The sequence below is a fragment of the Oncorhynchus gorbuscha genome, linkage group LG24 (genome assembly GCF_021184085.1).
Source record: "Oncorhynchus gorbuscha isolate QuinsamMale2020 ecotype Even-year linkage group LG24, OgorEven_v1.0, whole genome shotgun sequence".
NCBI classification, from domain to species: Eukaryota; Metazoa; Chordata; class Actinopteri; order Salmoniformes; family Salmonidae; genus Oncorhynchus; species Oncorhynchus gorbuscha.
Window position 1 is genome coordinate 61336749 of NC_060196.1, and position 17500 is coordinate 61354248.

At 47.8% G+C, this 17500-nt stretch overlaps 1 protein-coding gene across 1 annotated transcript in view; it reads right to left on the minus strand.

The window, feature by feature from the left end:
• LOC124012284 (uncharacterized protein KIAA1522 homolog) overlaps positions 1 to 14968 on the minus strand; it is a 42482-nt gene extending 27514 nt beyond the window's left edge. Inside the window, exon 1 of the mRNA XM_046325747.1 lies at positions 14580 to 14968. Coding sequence (XP_046181703.1) covers positions 14580 to 14763 — 184 coding nt within the window. The 5' untranslated portion in view covers positions 14764 to 14968. The remainder of the gene's footprint in view (positions 1 to 14579) is intronic.
• Between the last annotated feature and the right edge of the window lie 2532 nt (positions 14969 to 17500).

A 17500-nucleotide genomic window follows, 5' to 3' on the forward strand; every position in this document is an offset into this window, starting at 1 on the left:
CACTACCCCACCAGGATGGAGCTAGCGTGAATGTCATGCTATTTTACGCCTACAAAGCTGTTCATTTTAGTCTATTCAAACCAGTGGTGTAAAGTACTTAAGTAAAAATTACTTTAAAGTACTACCTAAGTAGTTTTTGTGGGTATCTGTACTTTACTATTGACATTTTTGACAACTTTTACTTCACCACATTCCTAAAGAAAATAATGTACTTTTTTACTCCACTCAAAAGTACTTGTTACATTAGCAGGAAATGGTTCAATTCACAGACCTATCAAGAGAACATCCTGGTCATCGTCCCTACTGCCTCTGATCTGGAGGACTCACTAAACAGAGAACATCCTGGTCATCGTCCCTACAGCCTCTGATCTGGAGGACTCACTAAACAGAGAACATCCTGGTCATCCCTACTGCCTCTGATCTGGAGGACTCACTAAACAGAGAACATCCCTGGTCATCCCTACTGCCTCTGATCTGGAGGACTCACTAAACAGAGAACATCCTGGTCATCCCTACTGCCTCTGATCTGGAGGACTCACTAAACAGAGAACATCCTGGTCATCGTCCCTACAGCCTCTGATCTGGAGGACTCACTAAACAGAGAACATCCTGGTCATCGTCCCTACAGCCTCTGATCTGGAGGACTCACTAAACAGAGAACAACCCGGTCATCGTCCCTACAGCCTCTGATCTGGAGGACTCACTAAACAGAGAACATCCTGGTCATCGTCCCTACAGCCTCTGATCTGGAGGACTCACTAAACAGAGAACATCCTGGTCATCGTCCCTACAGCCTCTGATCTGGAGGACTCACTAAACAGAGAACATCCTGGTCATCGTCCCCACAGCCTCTGATCTGGAGGACTCACTAAACAGAGAACATCCCTGGTCATCGTCCCTACAGCCTCTGATCTGGAGGACTCACTAAACAGAGAACATCCTGGTCATCCCTACAGCCTCTGATCTGGAGGACTCACTAAACAGAGAACATCCTGGTCATCGTCCCTACAGCCTCTGATCTGGAGGACTCACTAAACAGAGAACATCCTGGTCATCGTCCCTACAGCCTCTGATCTGGAGGACTCACTAAACAGAGAACATCCTGGTCATCGTCCCTACAGCCTCTGATCTGGAGGACTCACTAAACAGAGAACATCCTGGTCATCGTCCCTACAGCCTCTGATCTGGAGGACTCACTAAACAGAGAACATCCTGGTCATCGTCCCTACAGCCTCTGATTTGGAGGAGTCACTAAACAGAGAACATCCCTGGTCATCCCTACTGCCTCTGATCTGGAGGACTCACTAAACAGAGAACATCCTGGTCATCTCTACTGCGTCTGATCTGGAGGACTCACTAAATTGAGAACATCCCTGGTCGTCCCTGCTGCCTCTGATCTGGAGGACTCACTAAACAGAGAACATCCCTGGTCATCCCTACTGCCTCTGATCTGGAGGACTCACTAAACAAAGAACATCCTGGTCATCTCTACTGCATCTGATCTGGAGGACTCACTAAACAGAGAACATCCCTGGTCATCTCTACTGCCTCTGATCTGGAGGACTCACTAAACAGAGAACATCCCTGGTCATCCCTACAGCATCTGATCTGGGGGACTCACTAAACAGAGAACATCCTGGTCATCTCTACTGCATCTGATCTGGCAGACTCATAAACACGTGCTTTGTTTGTAAATGATGTCTGAGAGTTGAAGTGTTCCCCTGGCAACAAAAAAAAAACTTCAAAATGTGGCCGTCTGGAATTTGAAAGGATTTATAGTTGTAATTTTACTTATCATACTTAGGTACATTTTAGCAATGACATTTACTATTGATTCTTAAATAATTGTAGACTTTTACTCAAGTAGTTTCTTACTGGGCGACTTCCACTTTTACTTGAGTAACTTTCCATTCAGGTATCTATACTTTTACTCAAGTAGGATAATTGGGTACTTTTTCCACCAGTGATTCAAACAGACCTAATTTCAAAGGAAACAATCACTGCTTAAGATCAGGTGTGGCCAATTAGTGGAAGCGGCCAACACACCTGAACACACTTAACGAGATAGAGGATGAATAGAGTTTTGTTGATGCTGAGAACGGAATGCTTATGTTTTTAAAGAACATTCTCTGAACATTCTCTGAACATTCTCTGAACATTCTCTGAACATTCTCTGAACATTCTCTGAACATTCTCTGAACGTTCTCTGAACATTCTCTGAACATTCTCTGAACATTCTCTGAACATTCTCTGAACGTTACTAAAGTTTTCTTGTGTTTTTTTTAATCAAAAGTTTTGTTTATGTTTGGGATGCAGCACATTCTGACTTAGAATATGTGGACAACTACAAATAGCTAGGTGTCTGGTTAGACTGTAAACTCTCCTTCCAGACCCACATTAAACATCTCTAATCCAAAATTAAATGTAGAATCGGCTTCCTATTTCGCAACAAAGCATCTTTCACTCAAACATACCCTCGTAAATCTGACTATCCGACCGATCCTTGACTTCGGTGATGTCATTTACAAAACAGCCTCCAACACTCTACTCAGCAAACTGGATGTAGTCTATCACAGTGCCATCCATTTTGTCACCAAATCCCCATATACTACCCACCACTTATATCTCCCTCTATAATTTTAAGCATCAGCTGTCAGCGCAGCTTACCGATCACTGTACCTGTACACATTTACATTTACATTTAAGTCATTTAGCAGACGCTCTTATCCAGAGCTACTTACAAATTGGACACAGACAATCTATAAATAGCACACCCAACTACATCATCCCCATATTGTTATTTATCTTCTGGCTCTTTTGCACCCCAGTATCTCTACTTGAACAACATCATCTGCACATCTATCACTCCAGAGTTAATGCTAAATTGTCATTATTCCGCCTCCCTACTCCTCTACATTTGCACACACACTGTATATAGATTTATCTATTGTATTATTGACTGTACGTTTGTTTATGTGTAACTCTGTGTTGTTGGTTTTTGGTCACACTGCTTTGCTTTATCTTGGCCAGGTCACAGTTGTAAATGAGAACTTGTTCTCAACTGGCCTACCTGGTTAAATAAAGGGTTAGAGTTATATATATATATAAATACCTGGTTCAATAAAGGTGATATAAAATAAAGTAAAACATTGTTATCCAAGTCCCCATCGTAAACATCTCTCCTCTTTAACACCAGTCCCCATCGTAAACATCTCTCCTCTTTAACATCTCTCCTCTTTAACTTTTGACTTAGAATACGTGGACAACTACAAATACTTAGGTGTCTGGTTAGACTGTAAACTCTCCTTCCAGACCCATATCAAACATCTCCAATCCAAAGTTAAATCTAGAATTGGCTTCCTATTTCGCAACAAAGCATCCTTCACTCATGCTGCCAAACGTACCCTTGTAAAACTGACCATCCTACCAATCCTCGACTTTGGCGATGTCATTTACAAAATAGCCTCCAATACCCTACTCAACAAATTGGATGCAGTCTATCACAGTGCAATCCGTTTTGTCACCAAAGCCCCATATACTACCCACCATTGCGACCTGTACGCTCTCGTTGACTGGCCCTCGCTTCATACTCGTCGCCAAACCCACTGGCTCCATGTCATCTACAAGACCCTGCTAGGTAAAGTCCCTCCTTATCTCAACTCGCTGGTCACCATAGCATCTCCCACCTGTAGCACACGCTCCAGCAGGTATATCTCTCTGGTCACCCCCAAAACCAATTCTTTCTTTGGCCGCCTCTCCTTCCAGTTCTCTGCTGCCAGTGACTGGAACGAACTACAAAAATCTCTGAAACTGGAAACACTTATCTCCCTCACTAGCTTTAAGCACCAACTGTCCGAGCATCTTACAGATTACTGCACCTGTACATAGCCCACCTATAATTTAGCCCAAACAACTACCTCTTTCCCAACTGTATTTAATGTATTTATTTATTTTGCTCCTTTGCAACCCATTATTTTTATCTCTACTTTGCACATTCTTCCATTGCAAAACTACCATTCCAGTGTTTTACTTGCTATATTGTATTTACTTCGCCACCATGGCCTTTTTTGCCTTTACCTCCCTTCTCACCTCATTTGCTCACATTGTATATAGACTTGTTTCTACTGTATTATTGACTGTATGTTTGTTTTACTCCATGTGTAACTCTGTGTCGTTGTATCTGTCGAACTGCTTTGCTTTATCTTGGCCAGGTCGCAATTGTAAATGAGAACTTGTTCTCAACTTGCCTACCTGGTTAAATAAAGGTGAAATAAAATAAAATATATTTTTTTAAACTAAATCTATTTAAACAACAAAACAGTGTTAGTTAGACACAGGACAGGATGCCAGCACTCTAGATCCATAAAGACACAGGACAGGATGCCAGCACTCTAGGTCCATAAAGACACAGGACAGGATGCCAGCACTCTAGATCCATAAAGACACAGGACAGGATGCCAGCACTCTAGGTCCATAAAGACACAGGACAGGATGCCAGCACTCTAGATCCATAAGATACTCATAAGATAAGATACTGATAAGATACTCACAACATACACATAAGATAAGAATCACATAAGATAAGACACCCATGGGATAAGACACCCATGGGATAAGATGTACTGACAAGAGATAGAAAATGAAGGAAATGTGGCATCGCAACTTAATTTAATCAATGTCCCATAATGACGATTCAAGACAGTGGTCACTTAGAGACAATATGACATCATATGAGTATTTTTGTTAAACAAAACAATAAATAAAAACATTTATTCAAAGCATTCAATGATTTATGCTCTGGGGAGAGATGAATTAGTATCAGAATGTCTTCTTCTACATGAATGGAACAGATGACCCTCTCTCCTCTATAACGGGGGATAAGGGGAGCCACTCTCTCTCCTCTATAACAGGGGGGAGGGGAGCCACTCTCTCTCCTCTATAACAGGGGGGAGGGGAGCCACTCTCTCTCCTCTGTAACAGGGGGAGGGGAGCCACTCTCTCTCCTCTATAACAGGGGGAGGGGAGCCACTCTCTCTCCTCTATAACAGGGATAAGGGGAGCCACTCTCTCCTCTATAACAGGGATAAGGGGAGCCACTCTCTCTCCTCTATAACAGGGGGGAGGGGAGCCACTCTCTCTCCTCTGTAACAGGGGGAGGGGAGCCACTCTCCTCTATCTCTCCTCTATAACAGGGATAAGGGGAGCCACTCTCTCCTCTATAACAGGGATAAGGGGAGCCACTCTCTCTCCTCTATAACAGGGGGAGGGGAGCCACTCTCTCCTCTGTAACAGGGGGAGGGGAGCCACTCTCTCTCCTCTATAACAGGGGGAGGGGAGCCACTCTCTCCTCTATAACAGGGATAAGGGGAGCCACTCTCTCTCCTCTATAACAGGGATAAGGGGAGCCACACTCTCTCCTCTATAACAGGGGGAGGGGAGCCACTCTCTCTCCTCTGTAACAGGGGGAGGGGAGCCACTCTCTCTCCTCTATAACAGGGGGAGGGGAGCCACTCTCCTCCTCTATAACAGGGGAGGGGAGCCACTCTCTCTCCTCTATAACAGGGGGGGGAGCCACTCTCTCTCCTCTATAACAGGGGGGGGAGCCACTCTCTCTCCTCTATAACAGGGGAGCCACTCTCTCTCCTCTATAACAGGGGGAGGGGAGCCACTCTCTCTCCTCTATAACAGGGGGCCACTCTCTCTCCTCTATAACAGGGGAGGGGAGCCACTCTCTCTCCTCTATAACAGGGGGAGGGGAGCCACTCTCTCTCCTCTATAACAGGGGGAGGGGAGCCACTCTCTCTCCTCTATAACAGGGGGAGGGGAGCCACTCTCTCTCCTCTATAACAGGGGGGGAGCCACTCTCTCTCCTCTATAACAGGGGAGGGGAGCCACTCTTTCTCCTCTATAACAGGGGGAGCCACTCTCTCTCCTCTATAACAGGGGGAGCCACTCTCTCTCCTCTATAACAGGGGGAGGGGAGCCACTCTCTCCTCTATAACAGGAGGGTTTAAGGGGAGCCACTCTCACTCCTCTATTACAAGGGGGAGGGGAGCCACTCTCTCCTCTATAACAGGGGGAGGGGAGCCACTCTCTCTCTATAACAGGGGGAGGGGAGCCACTCTCCTCTATAACAGGGGGAGGGGAGCCACCCTCTCTCCTCTATTACAGGGGGGAGGGGAGCCACTCTCTCTCCTCTATAACAGGAGGGATAAGGGGAGCCACTCTCTCTCCTCTGTAACAGGGGGGAGGGGAGCCACTCTCTCTCCTCTATAACAGGGGGGATAAGGGGAGCCACTCTCTCTCCTCTATAACAGGGATAAGGGGAGCCACTCTCTCTCCTCTATAATTGGGAGGGGAGCCACTCTCTCTCCTCTATAACAGGGGGAGGGGAGCCACTCTCTCTCCTCTATAACAGGGGGAGGGGAGCCACTCTCTCTCCTCTATAACAGGGCGGAGGGGAGCCACTCTCTCTCCTCTATAACAGGGGGGAGGGGAGCCACTCTCTCTCCTCTATAACAGGGGGAGGGGAGCCACCCTCTCTCCTCTATTACAGGGGGGAGGGGAGCCACTCTCTCTCCTCTATAACAGGAGGGATAAGGGGAGCCACTCTCTCTCCTCTATAACAGGGATAAGGGGAGCCACTCTCTCTCCTCTATAATTGGGAGGGGAGCCACTCTCTCTCCTCTATAACAGGGGGAGGGGAGCCACTCTCTCTCCTCTATAACAGGGGAGGGGAGCCACTCTCTCTCCTCTATAACAGGGCGGAGGGGAGCCACTCTCTCTCCTCTATAACAGGGGGAGGGGAGCCACTCTCTCTCCTCTATAACAGGGGGAGGGGAGCCACTCTCTCTCCTCTATAACAGGGGGAGCCAGTCTCTCTCCTCTATAACAGGGGAGGGGAGCCACTCTTTCTCCTCTATAACAGGGGGAGGGGAGCCACTCTCTCTCCTCTATAACAGGGGGAGGGGAGCCACTCTCTCTCCTCTATAACAGGGGAGGGGAGCCACTCTCTCTCCTCTATAACAGGGGGAGCCAGTCTCTCTCCTCTATAACAGGGGAGGGGAGCCACTCTTTCTCCTCTATAACAGGGGGAGGGGAGCCACTCTCTCTCCTCTGTAACAGGGGGAGGGGAGCCACTCTCTCTCCTCTATAACAGGGGGAGGGGAGCCACTCTCTCTCCTCTATAACAGGGATAAGGGGAGCCACTCTCTCCTCTATAACAGGAGGGAGGGGAGCCACTCTCTCTCCTCTATAACAGGGGGTGCCACTCTCTCCTCTATAACAGGGGGAGGGGAGCCACTATCTCTCCTCTATAACAGTGGGGAGGGGAGCCACTCTCTCTCCTCTATAACAGGGGGAGGGGATCCACACTCTCTCCTCTATAACAGGGGGAGGGAGCCACTCTCTCTCCTCTATAACAGGGGGATAAGGGGAGCCACTCTCTCTCCTCTATAACAGGGGGGATAAGGGGAGCCACTCTCTCTCCTCTATAACAGGGGGGATAAGGGGAGCCACTCTCTCTCTCCTCTGTAACAGGGGGAGGGGAGCCACTCTCTCCTCTATAACAGGGGGGAGGGGAGCCACTCTCTCTCTCCTATAACAGGGGGGGGGAACCACTCTCTCTCCTCTATAACAGGAGGGATAAGGGGAGCCACTCTCTCTCCTCTGTAACAGGGGTGAGGGGAGCCACTCTCTGTCCTCTGTAACAGGGGTGAGGGGAGCAACCCTGTAAACTGAAATCATCTGTGTTGAGGCATGTTGATGCCTTAACTAGATTAACTAAATTACTAAACCAATGAATGGCGTTCCATCATGACTTAACTTGATTTAGGTTGGGCTGTTCTGTGACTAAGGAAGCGTTTCGCGTTTGAAGTATCACAAGTTACTCATCCCTGACTGACTGTCTGCACACAGCCTCGTTGTGCTGGAGATTTCTGTTTCCAAAATGGCACACTCTTCTCGATACAGTGATACAGTGATACAGTGACCAGGGAAACAGCCGAAAAGGGTTCACCGCTATACTACTTTACCAATTAGAGAGAATAGAGATCACAGTTCACAACAGACAGACAGACAGACAGACAGACAGACAGACAGACAGACAGACAGACAGACAGACAGACAGACAGACAGACAGACAGACAGACAGACAGACAGACAGACAGACAGACAGACAGACAGACAGACAGACAGACCTCCCTCCCTCCCTCCCTCCCTCCCTCCCCTCCCTCCCTCCCTCCCTCCCTCCCTCCCTAAAGATATAACGACTGCTATAGTCACAGGTCAGAGGTTAGCAGTGATAAACCGTGTATCGACCAAGCCAGGTCACGAACGCTCCACTGAAGTTGACGGTCAGTGACAGATAGTTTGTGTGTGGACCTGCACATACGTATGTACAGTACCAGTGAAAAGTTTGGACACACCTACTCATTAATTTGATTTGTCCTTCTGTAGCTCAGTTGGTAGAGCATGGCGCTTGTAACGCCAGGGTAGTGGGTTCGATTCCCGGGACCACCCATACGTAGAATGTATGCACACATGACTGTAAGTCGCTTTGGATAAAAGCGTCTGCTAAATGGCATATATTATTATATATTATTATATATATTTTACTGTTTTCGACGTTGTAGACTAATAGTGAAGACAAAGACACAAAGACTATGAAATAACCCAATGTGGAATTAAGTAGTAACCAAAAAAGTGCTAAACAAATCATAACATATTTTATATTTGAGATTCTGCAAAGTAGCCACCCATTGCCTTGATGAAGGCTTTGCACACATTATCTCAACCAGCTTCATCAGGAATGCTGGAATGCTTTTCCAACCGTCTTGAAAGAGTTCCCACATATGCTGAGCATTTGGCTGCTTTTCCTTCACTCTGCGGTCCAACTCATCCCAAACAATCTCAATTGGGTTGAGGACGGGTGTTTGTGGAGGCCAGGTCATCTGATGCAGCACTCCATCACTCTCCTTCTTGGTCAAATAGCTCTTACACAGCCTGGAGGTGTGTTGGGTCATTGTCCTGTTGAAAAACAAATGATAGTCCCACTAAGCCCAAATCAGATGGGATGGCGTATCGCTACAGAATGCTGTGGTGGCCATGTTGGTTAATTGTACCTTGAATTCTAAATAAATCACAGACAGTGTCACCAACAAAGAACCCCCACACCATCACACCTACTCCTCCATGCTTCACTGTGGAAACCACACATGCAGAGATCATCTGTGTCTTACAAAGTCACGGAGGTTGGAATTAAAAATCTCAAATTTGGACTCCTCAGACCAAATGACAGATTTCCACCGGTCTAATGCCTGTGTTTCTTGGTGCAAGCAAGTCTCTTCTTATTATTGGTGTCCTTTAGTAGTGGTTTCTGTGCAGAAATTTGACCATGAAGGCCTGATTCACTCAGTCTCCTCTGAACAGTTGATTTTGAGATGTGTCTGTTACTTGAACTCTGTGAAGCATTTATTTGGGCTGCAATCTGAGGTGCAGTTAACTCTAATGAACTTATCCTTTGCAGCAGAGGTAACACTGGGTCTTCCTTTCCTGTGGGGATCCGCGGTCCTCATGAGAGTCAGTTTCATCATAGCGCTTGATGGTTTTCGCGACTGCACTTGAAGAAACTTTCGAAGGTCTTGACATTTTCCGGACTGACTGACGTTCATGTCTTAAAGTGATGATGGACTGTCGTTTCTCTTTGCTTATTTGAGCTGTTCTTGATATAATATGGATATAATAAGGACTTGGTCTTTTATCAAACAGGACTATCTTCTGTGTACCATCCCTACCTTGTCACAACACAACTGATTGTTTCAAACACATTAAGAAAAAAATAAATTCCACAAATAAACTTTTAAGAAGGCACAACTGTTAATTGAAATGCATTCCAGGTGACTACCTCATGAAGCTGGTTGAGAGAATGCCAATAGTGTGCAAAGCTGTCATCAAGCCAAAAGGTGGCTACATTGAAGAATCTCAAATATAAAATATGTTATGATTTGTTTAGCACTTTTTTGGTTACAATATGATTCCATATGTGTTATTTCATAGTGTTGATGTCTTCACTATTATTCTACAATATATATATATATGCCATTTAGCAGACGCTTTTATCCAAAGCGACTTACAGTCATGTTTGCATACATTCTACGTATGGGTGGTCCCGGGGATCGAACCCACTACCCTGGCGTTACAAGCGCCATGCTCTACCAACTGAGCTACAGAAGGACCACAATGTACAATGTAGAAAATAAATAAATGTACAATGTAGAAAATAAATAAATGTACAATGTAGAAAATAGATAAAAACCCTTGAATGAGTAGGTGTTCTAAAACTTTTGACTGGTACTGCATGTGTAGAGTAGTACTCCTTGCTGAAACAAGCCTGAATGTGACATTACAGAGGCGAGCTACCGGTGAATTCCTCACAGGAACTATCAAAAGACAGGCACTGCCAGGACGGCTCTACAGCCCATTGGGGTCCTTACAAACACTGTGGTAGAAGAGAGGAGGAGAATGGCAGATGTTCTACATACCGGTTCTGACAGAAACCTACCTGAATGTTCTACAAGCTATCTCTGTACCGGTTCTGACAGAAACCTACCTGAATGTTCTACAAGCTATCTTTGTACCGGTTCTGACAGAAACCTACCTGAATGTTCTTCAAGCTATCTCTGTACCGGTTCTGACAGAAACCTACCTGAATGTTCTACAAGCTATCTCTGTACATCACCAAAAGTATGTGGACAACTGCTCTTCGAACGTCTCGTTCAAAAATCATGGGCATTAATATGTAGTTGGTCCCCCACTTTTACTGCTATAACAGCCTCCACTCTTCTGGGAAGGCTTTCCACTAGATGTTGGAACATTGCTGCTATAACAGCCTCCAGTCTTCTGGGAAGGCTTTCCACTAGATGTTGGAACATTGCTGCTATAACAGCCTCCAGTCTTCTGGGAAGGCTTTCCACTAGATGTTGGAACATTGCTGGGGGGACTTGCTTCCATTCAGCCGCAGGAACATTTGTGAGGTCGGGCACTGATGTTGGGTGATTAACAAACCATTTCTGTATGGACCTCGCTTGTGCATTGTCATGCTGAAACAGGAAAGGGCCTTCCCCAAACTGTTGCCACAAAGTTGGAAGCTCAGAATCGTCTAGAATGTCATTGTATGCTGTAGCGTTAAGATATCACTTCACTGGAACTAAGGGGCCCGAACCACGAAAAATAGCTTCAGACCATTAAACATGTGTTAACATTGCCAAAGCAAGTGAGGTAGATAATATACAAAAGTGAAATAAACAATAAAAATTAACAGTAAACATCACACACACAAAAGTTTCAAAACAATAAAGACATTACAAATGTCATATTATATATATATACAGTGTTTTAACAATGTACAAATGGTTCAGGGTACACAAGGGAAAATAAATAAGCATAAATAATGGTTGTATTTACAGTGGTGTTTGTTCTTCACTGGTTGCCCTTTTTCTTGTGGCAACAGGTCACAAATCTTGCTGCTGTGATGTCACACTGTGGAATTTCACCCAGTAGATATGGGAGTTTATCACAATTAGATTTGTTTTAAAATTCTTTGTGAATCTGTGTAATCTGAGGGTAATATGTCTCTCTAATATGGTCATACATTTGGCAGGAGGTTAGGAAGTGCAGCTCAGTTTCCACCTCATTTTGTGGGCAGTGAGCACATAGCCTGTCTTCTCTTGCGAGCAAGGTCTGCCTACGCTTTCCTTAAGTTTGGGTCAGTCACAGTGATCAGGTATTCTGCCGCTGTGTACTCTCTGTTTAGGGCCAAATAGCATTCTAGTTTGCTCTGTTTTTTTGGTAATTCTTTCCAATGTGTCAAGTAATTATCTTTTTGTTTTCTCGTGATTTGGTTGGGTCTAATTGTGCTGCTGTCCTGGGGCTCTGTAGGGTGTGTTTGTGTTTGTGAACAGAGCCCCAGGATCAGCTCTCTCTCTCTATCTCTCTCTCTCTCTCTCCCCTCTCTCTCTCTCTCTCTCTCTCTCTCTCTCTCTCTCTCTCTCTCTCTCTCTCTCTCTCTCTCTCTCTTTCTCCATCTCTCTCTCTCTCTCTCTCTCTCTCTCTCTCTCTCTCTCTCTCTCTCTCTCTCTCTCTCTCTCTCTCTCTCCATCCCTCTCTCTCTCTCTCTCTCTCTCTCCATCCCCTGTCTGTCTGTCTGTCTGTCTGTCTGTCTGTCTGTCTGTCTGTCTGTCTGTCTGTCTGTCTGTCTGTCTGTCTGTCTGTCTGTCTGTCTGTCTGTCTGTCTGTCTGTCTGTCTGTCTGTCTGTCTGTCTGTCTGTCTGTCTGTCTGTCTGTCTGTCTGTCTGTCTGTCTGTCTGTCTGTGGAATGTGGAGAGCTGTTCTGTTATCTCTGAGAAAACAAATAGAGAGGAGGGGTCTGAGTTCCCTGAGAGACAGATAGATCAAGAGAGGCAGACATAGAGAGGGGTGGAAGGGCTCACACACACACACACACACACACACACACACACACACACACACACACACACACACACACACACACACACACACACACACACACACACACACACACACACACACACACACACACACACACACACACACACACACACACACACACACACACTGCCATCCCCTGCTACAAACAGATCTGGTCTGCCTATCCAAATCCGAAGCGAGGGAACCCCTGATGTACTGTATGCTGCAGATGAGACACACTCATGACGTTAGTTAGCTATCCAGATAGATAGGCCTGTTGTATCTCTCTCTCTCTGTCTGTCTCTATCTGTGTCTCTACGGTATCTCCTGTAGCCACAGCCCCTGTGTTCTGACGTGTAGAATGCTGTTAATGAATAGGTGTCTTTGTAATGTCTGCGCTCAGCTTGATACAGCTTGGCCTTTTAGATTGTGTCTTTATCAGAGAAGACACTGTAGCACTAGTAGAGAATGCTATAGGAATGAGAAGGCACTGAGACTTTAAGTAGCCTGGATGAGTCATTATCATCGCTAACTCTGGTCCTGAAGAGATACAGTCTTCAGTAGGGGACTAACTCTGGTCCTGAAGAGATACAGACTAACTCTGGTCCTGAAGAGATACAGTCTTCAGTAGGGGACTAACTCTGGTCCTGAAGAGATACAGACTAACTCTGGTCCTGAAGAGATACAGTCTTCAGTAGCGGACTAACTCTGGTCCTGAAGATATACAGCCTTCAGGGAAGAGAAAGGTGAAGTCACACGACTAAGTTTAGCGGGAAGAGAAAGACGAAGTCACACGACTAAGTTTAGCGGGAAGAGAAAGACGAAGTCACATGACTAAGTTTAGCGGGAAGAGAAAGACGAAGTCACGTGACTAAGTTTAGCGGGAAGAGAAAGACAAAGTCACAAGACTAAGTTTAGCGCGAAGAGAAAGGTGAAGTCACACGACTAAGTTTAGCGGGAAGAGACGGGCGAAGTCACATGACTAAGTTTACAACTGGCAGGAGGATGTTGCCTGGCAACAACTGACGCTGCCATAACAACAATCCAAAGTTTAAAGAGCCTGACCAAAATCTTTACTAGGGCGTTAGGCAGAAATACAAGTTTAGGCTTTGATACCAGCAATAGCGTTCAGATATTAAAGAAAAGGAGGAAATGAGTTGGCTGGAAAACGTATGAAAGAGATAAGACTGTACACTGAACAATATCTGGAGTCTATACACAGACAGTACACTATCAGTACAATATCTGGAGTCTATACACAGACCGTACACTATCAGTACAATATCTGGAGTCTATACACAGACAGTACACTATCAGTACAATATCTGGAGTCTATACACAGACCGTACACTATCAGTACAATATCTGGAGTCTATACACAGACAGTACACTATCAGTACAATATCTGGAGTCTATACACAGACAGTACACTATCAGTACAATATCTGGAGTCTATACACAGACAGTACACTAAACAATATCTGGAGTCTATACACAGACAGTACACTATCAGTACAATATCTGGAGTCTATACACAGACAGTACACTATCAGTACAATATCTGGAGTCTATACACAGACAGTACACTAAACAATATCTGGAGTCTATACACAGACAGTACACTAAACAATATCTGGAGTCTATACACAGACAGTACACTAAACAATATCTGGAGTCTTTACACAGACAGTACACTAAACAATATCTGGAGTCTATACACAGACAGTACACTAAACAATATCTGGAGTCTATACACAGACAGTACACTATCAGTACAATATCTGGAGTCTATACACAGACATTACACTATCAGTACAATATCTGGAGTCTATACACAGACAGTACACTATCAGTACAATATCTGGAGTCTTTACACAGACAGTACACTATCAGTACAATATCTGGAGTCTTTACACAGACAGTACACTATCAGTACAATATCTGGAGTCTTTACACAGACAGTACACTAAACAATATCTGGAGTCTTTACACAGACAGTACACTATCAGTACAACATAAAAAATAAAATCGAAAAACAAGAAAACACAATCCCATACATAACATTTCCTCTGATCATCCAGCTCGGATCCTACCTGTTTTCAGTTTATCCACCCACCCAAAGTGCCAGAAGGCTTTGGTCTTCCCCGGGATGGGGAAGGGGGTAGCACCATGTTTAGAGCCTGAGCGGGGGTTTTGTTTGGGGTTAGGACCAGAACCTTTGGGTCCGTTCCGAGCTGCGGGGAACCTCTTCTTGTTCTTGTGGACGTTGTTCCCCATGGTGATGCAATGTCCAGGGTAATCCTCGCCCCCCTACAGGGGTCTACTGTCCAGGGTAATCCTCGCCCCCCTACAGGGGTCTACTGTCCAGGGTAATCCTCGCCCCCCTACAGGGGTCTACTGTCCAGGGTAATCCTCGCCCCCCTACAGGGGTCTACTGTCCAGGGTAATCCTCGCCCCCCTACAGGGGTCTACTGTCCAGGGTAATCCTCGTAATCCCCCCTACAGGGGTCTACTGTCCAGGGTAATCCTCGCCCCCCTACAGGGGTCTACTGTCCAGGGTAATCCTCGCCCCCCTACAGGGGTCTACTGTCCAGGGTAATCCTCGCCCCCCTACAGGGGTCTACTGTCCAGGGTAATCCTCGCCCCCCTACAGGGGTCTACTGTCCAGGGTAATCCTCGCCCCCTACAGGGGTCTACTGTCCAGGGTAATCCTCGCCCCCTACAGGGGTCTACTGTCCAGGGTAATCCTCGCCCCCTACAGGGGTCTACTGTCCAGGGTAATCCTCGCCCCCTACAGGGGTCTACTGTCCAGGGTAATCCTCCCCCCTACAGGGGTCTACTGTCCAGGGTAATCCTCGCCCCCTACAGGGTCTACTGTCCAGGGTAATCCTCGCCCCCTACAGGGGTCTACTGTCCAGGGTAATCCTCGCCCCCTACAGGGGTCTACTGTCCAGGGTAATCCTCGCCCCCTAATCTACTGTCCAGGGTAATCCTCGCCCCCTACAGGGGTCTACTGTCCAGGGTAATCCTCGCCCCCTACAGGGGTCTACTGTCCAAGGTAATCCTCGCCCCCTACAGGGGTCTACTGTCCAGGGTAATCCTCGCCCCTACAACTGTCCAGGGTAATCCTCGCCCCCTACAGGGGTCTACTGTCCAGGGTAATCCTCGCCCCCTACAGGGGTCTACTGTCCAGGGTAATCCTCGCCCCCTACAGGGGTCTACTGTCCAGGGTAATCCTCGCCCCCTACAGGGGTCTACTGTCCAGGGTAATCCTCGCCCCCTACAGGGGTCTACTGTCCAGGGTAATCCTCGCCCCCCTACAGGGGTCTACTGTCCAGGGTAATCCTCGCCCCCCTACAGGGGTCTACTGTCCAGGGTAATCCTCGCCCCTACAGGGGTCTACTGTCCAGGGTAATCCTCGCCCCCCAGGGTCTACTGTCCAGGGTAATCCTCGCCCCCTACAGGGGTCTACTGTCCAGGGTAATCCTCGCCCCCTACAGGGGTCTACTGTCCAGGGTAATCCTCGCCCCCTACAGGGGTCTACTGTCCAGGGTAATCCTCGCCCCCTACAGGGGTCTACTGTCCAGGGTAATCCTCGCCCCCTACAGGGGTCTACTGTCCAGGGTAATCCTCCAGGGCCCCCTACAGGGGTCTACTGTCCAGGGTAATCCTCGCCCCCTACAGGGGTCTACTGTCCAGGGTAATCCTCGCCCCCTACAGGGGTCTACTGTCCAGGGTAATCCTCCAGGGCCCCCTACAGGGGTCTACTGTCCAGGGTAATCCTCGCCCCCTACAGGGGTCTACTGTCCAGGGTAATCCTCGCCCCCTACAGGGTCTACTGTCCAGGGTAATCCTCGTACAGGGGTCTACTGTCCAGGGTAATCCCCCCTACAGGGGTCTACTGTCCCCGCCCCCTACAGGGGTCTACTGTCCAGGGTAATCCTCGCCCCCCTACAGGGGTCTACTGTCCAGGGTAATCCTCGCCCCCCTACAGGGGTCTACTGTCCAGGGTAATCCTCGCCCCCCTACAGGGGTCTACTGTCCAGGGTAATCCTCGCCCCCCTACAGGGGTCTACTGTCCAGGGTAATCCTCGCCCCCCTACAGGGGTCTACTGTCCAGGGTAATCCTCGCCCCCCTACAGGGGTCTACTGTCCAGGGTAATCCTCGCCCCCCTACAGGGGTCTACTGTCCAGGGTAATCCTCGCCCCCCTACAGGGGTCTACTGTCCAGGGTAATCCTCGCCCCCCTACAGGGGTCTACTGTCCAGGGTAATCCTCGCCCCCTACAGGGGTCTACTGTCCAGGGTAATCCTCGCCCCCTACAGGGGTCTACTGTCCAGGGTAATCCTCGCCCCCTACAGGGGTCTACTGTCCAGGGTAATCCTCGCCCCCTACAGGGGTCTCGCCCCCCTACAGGGGTCTACTGTCCAGGGTAATCCTCGCCCCCTACAGGGGTCTACTGTCCAGGGTAATCCAGGGGTCTACTGTCCAGGGTAATCCTCGCCCCCTACAGGGGTCTACTGTCCAGGGTAATCCTCGCCCCCTACAGGGGTCTACTGTCCAGGGTAATCCTGTCCAGGGTAATCCCCCCTACAGGGGTCTACTGTCCAGGGTAATCCTCGCCCCCTACAGGGGTCTACTGTCCAGGGTAATCCTCGCCCCCTACAGGGGTCTACTGTCCAGGGTAATCCTGTCCAGGGTAATCCTCGCCCCCTACAGGGGTCTACTGTCCAGGGTAATCCTCGCCCCCTACAGGGGTCTACTGTCCAGGGTAATCCTCGCCCCCTACAGGGGTCTACTGTCCAGGGTAATCCTCGCCCCTACAGGGGTCCCTACAGGGTCTACTGTCCAAGGTAATCCTCGCCCCTACAGGGGTCTACTGTCCAGGGTAATCCTCGCCCCCTACAGGGGTCTACTGTCCAGGGTAATCCTCGCCCCCTACAGGGGTCAGGGTAACTCGTCCCCCCTACAGGGTCTACTGTCCAAGGTAATCCTCAGGGCCCCCCTACAGGGG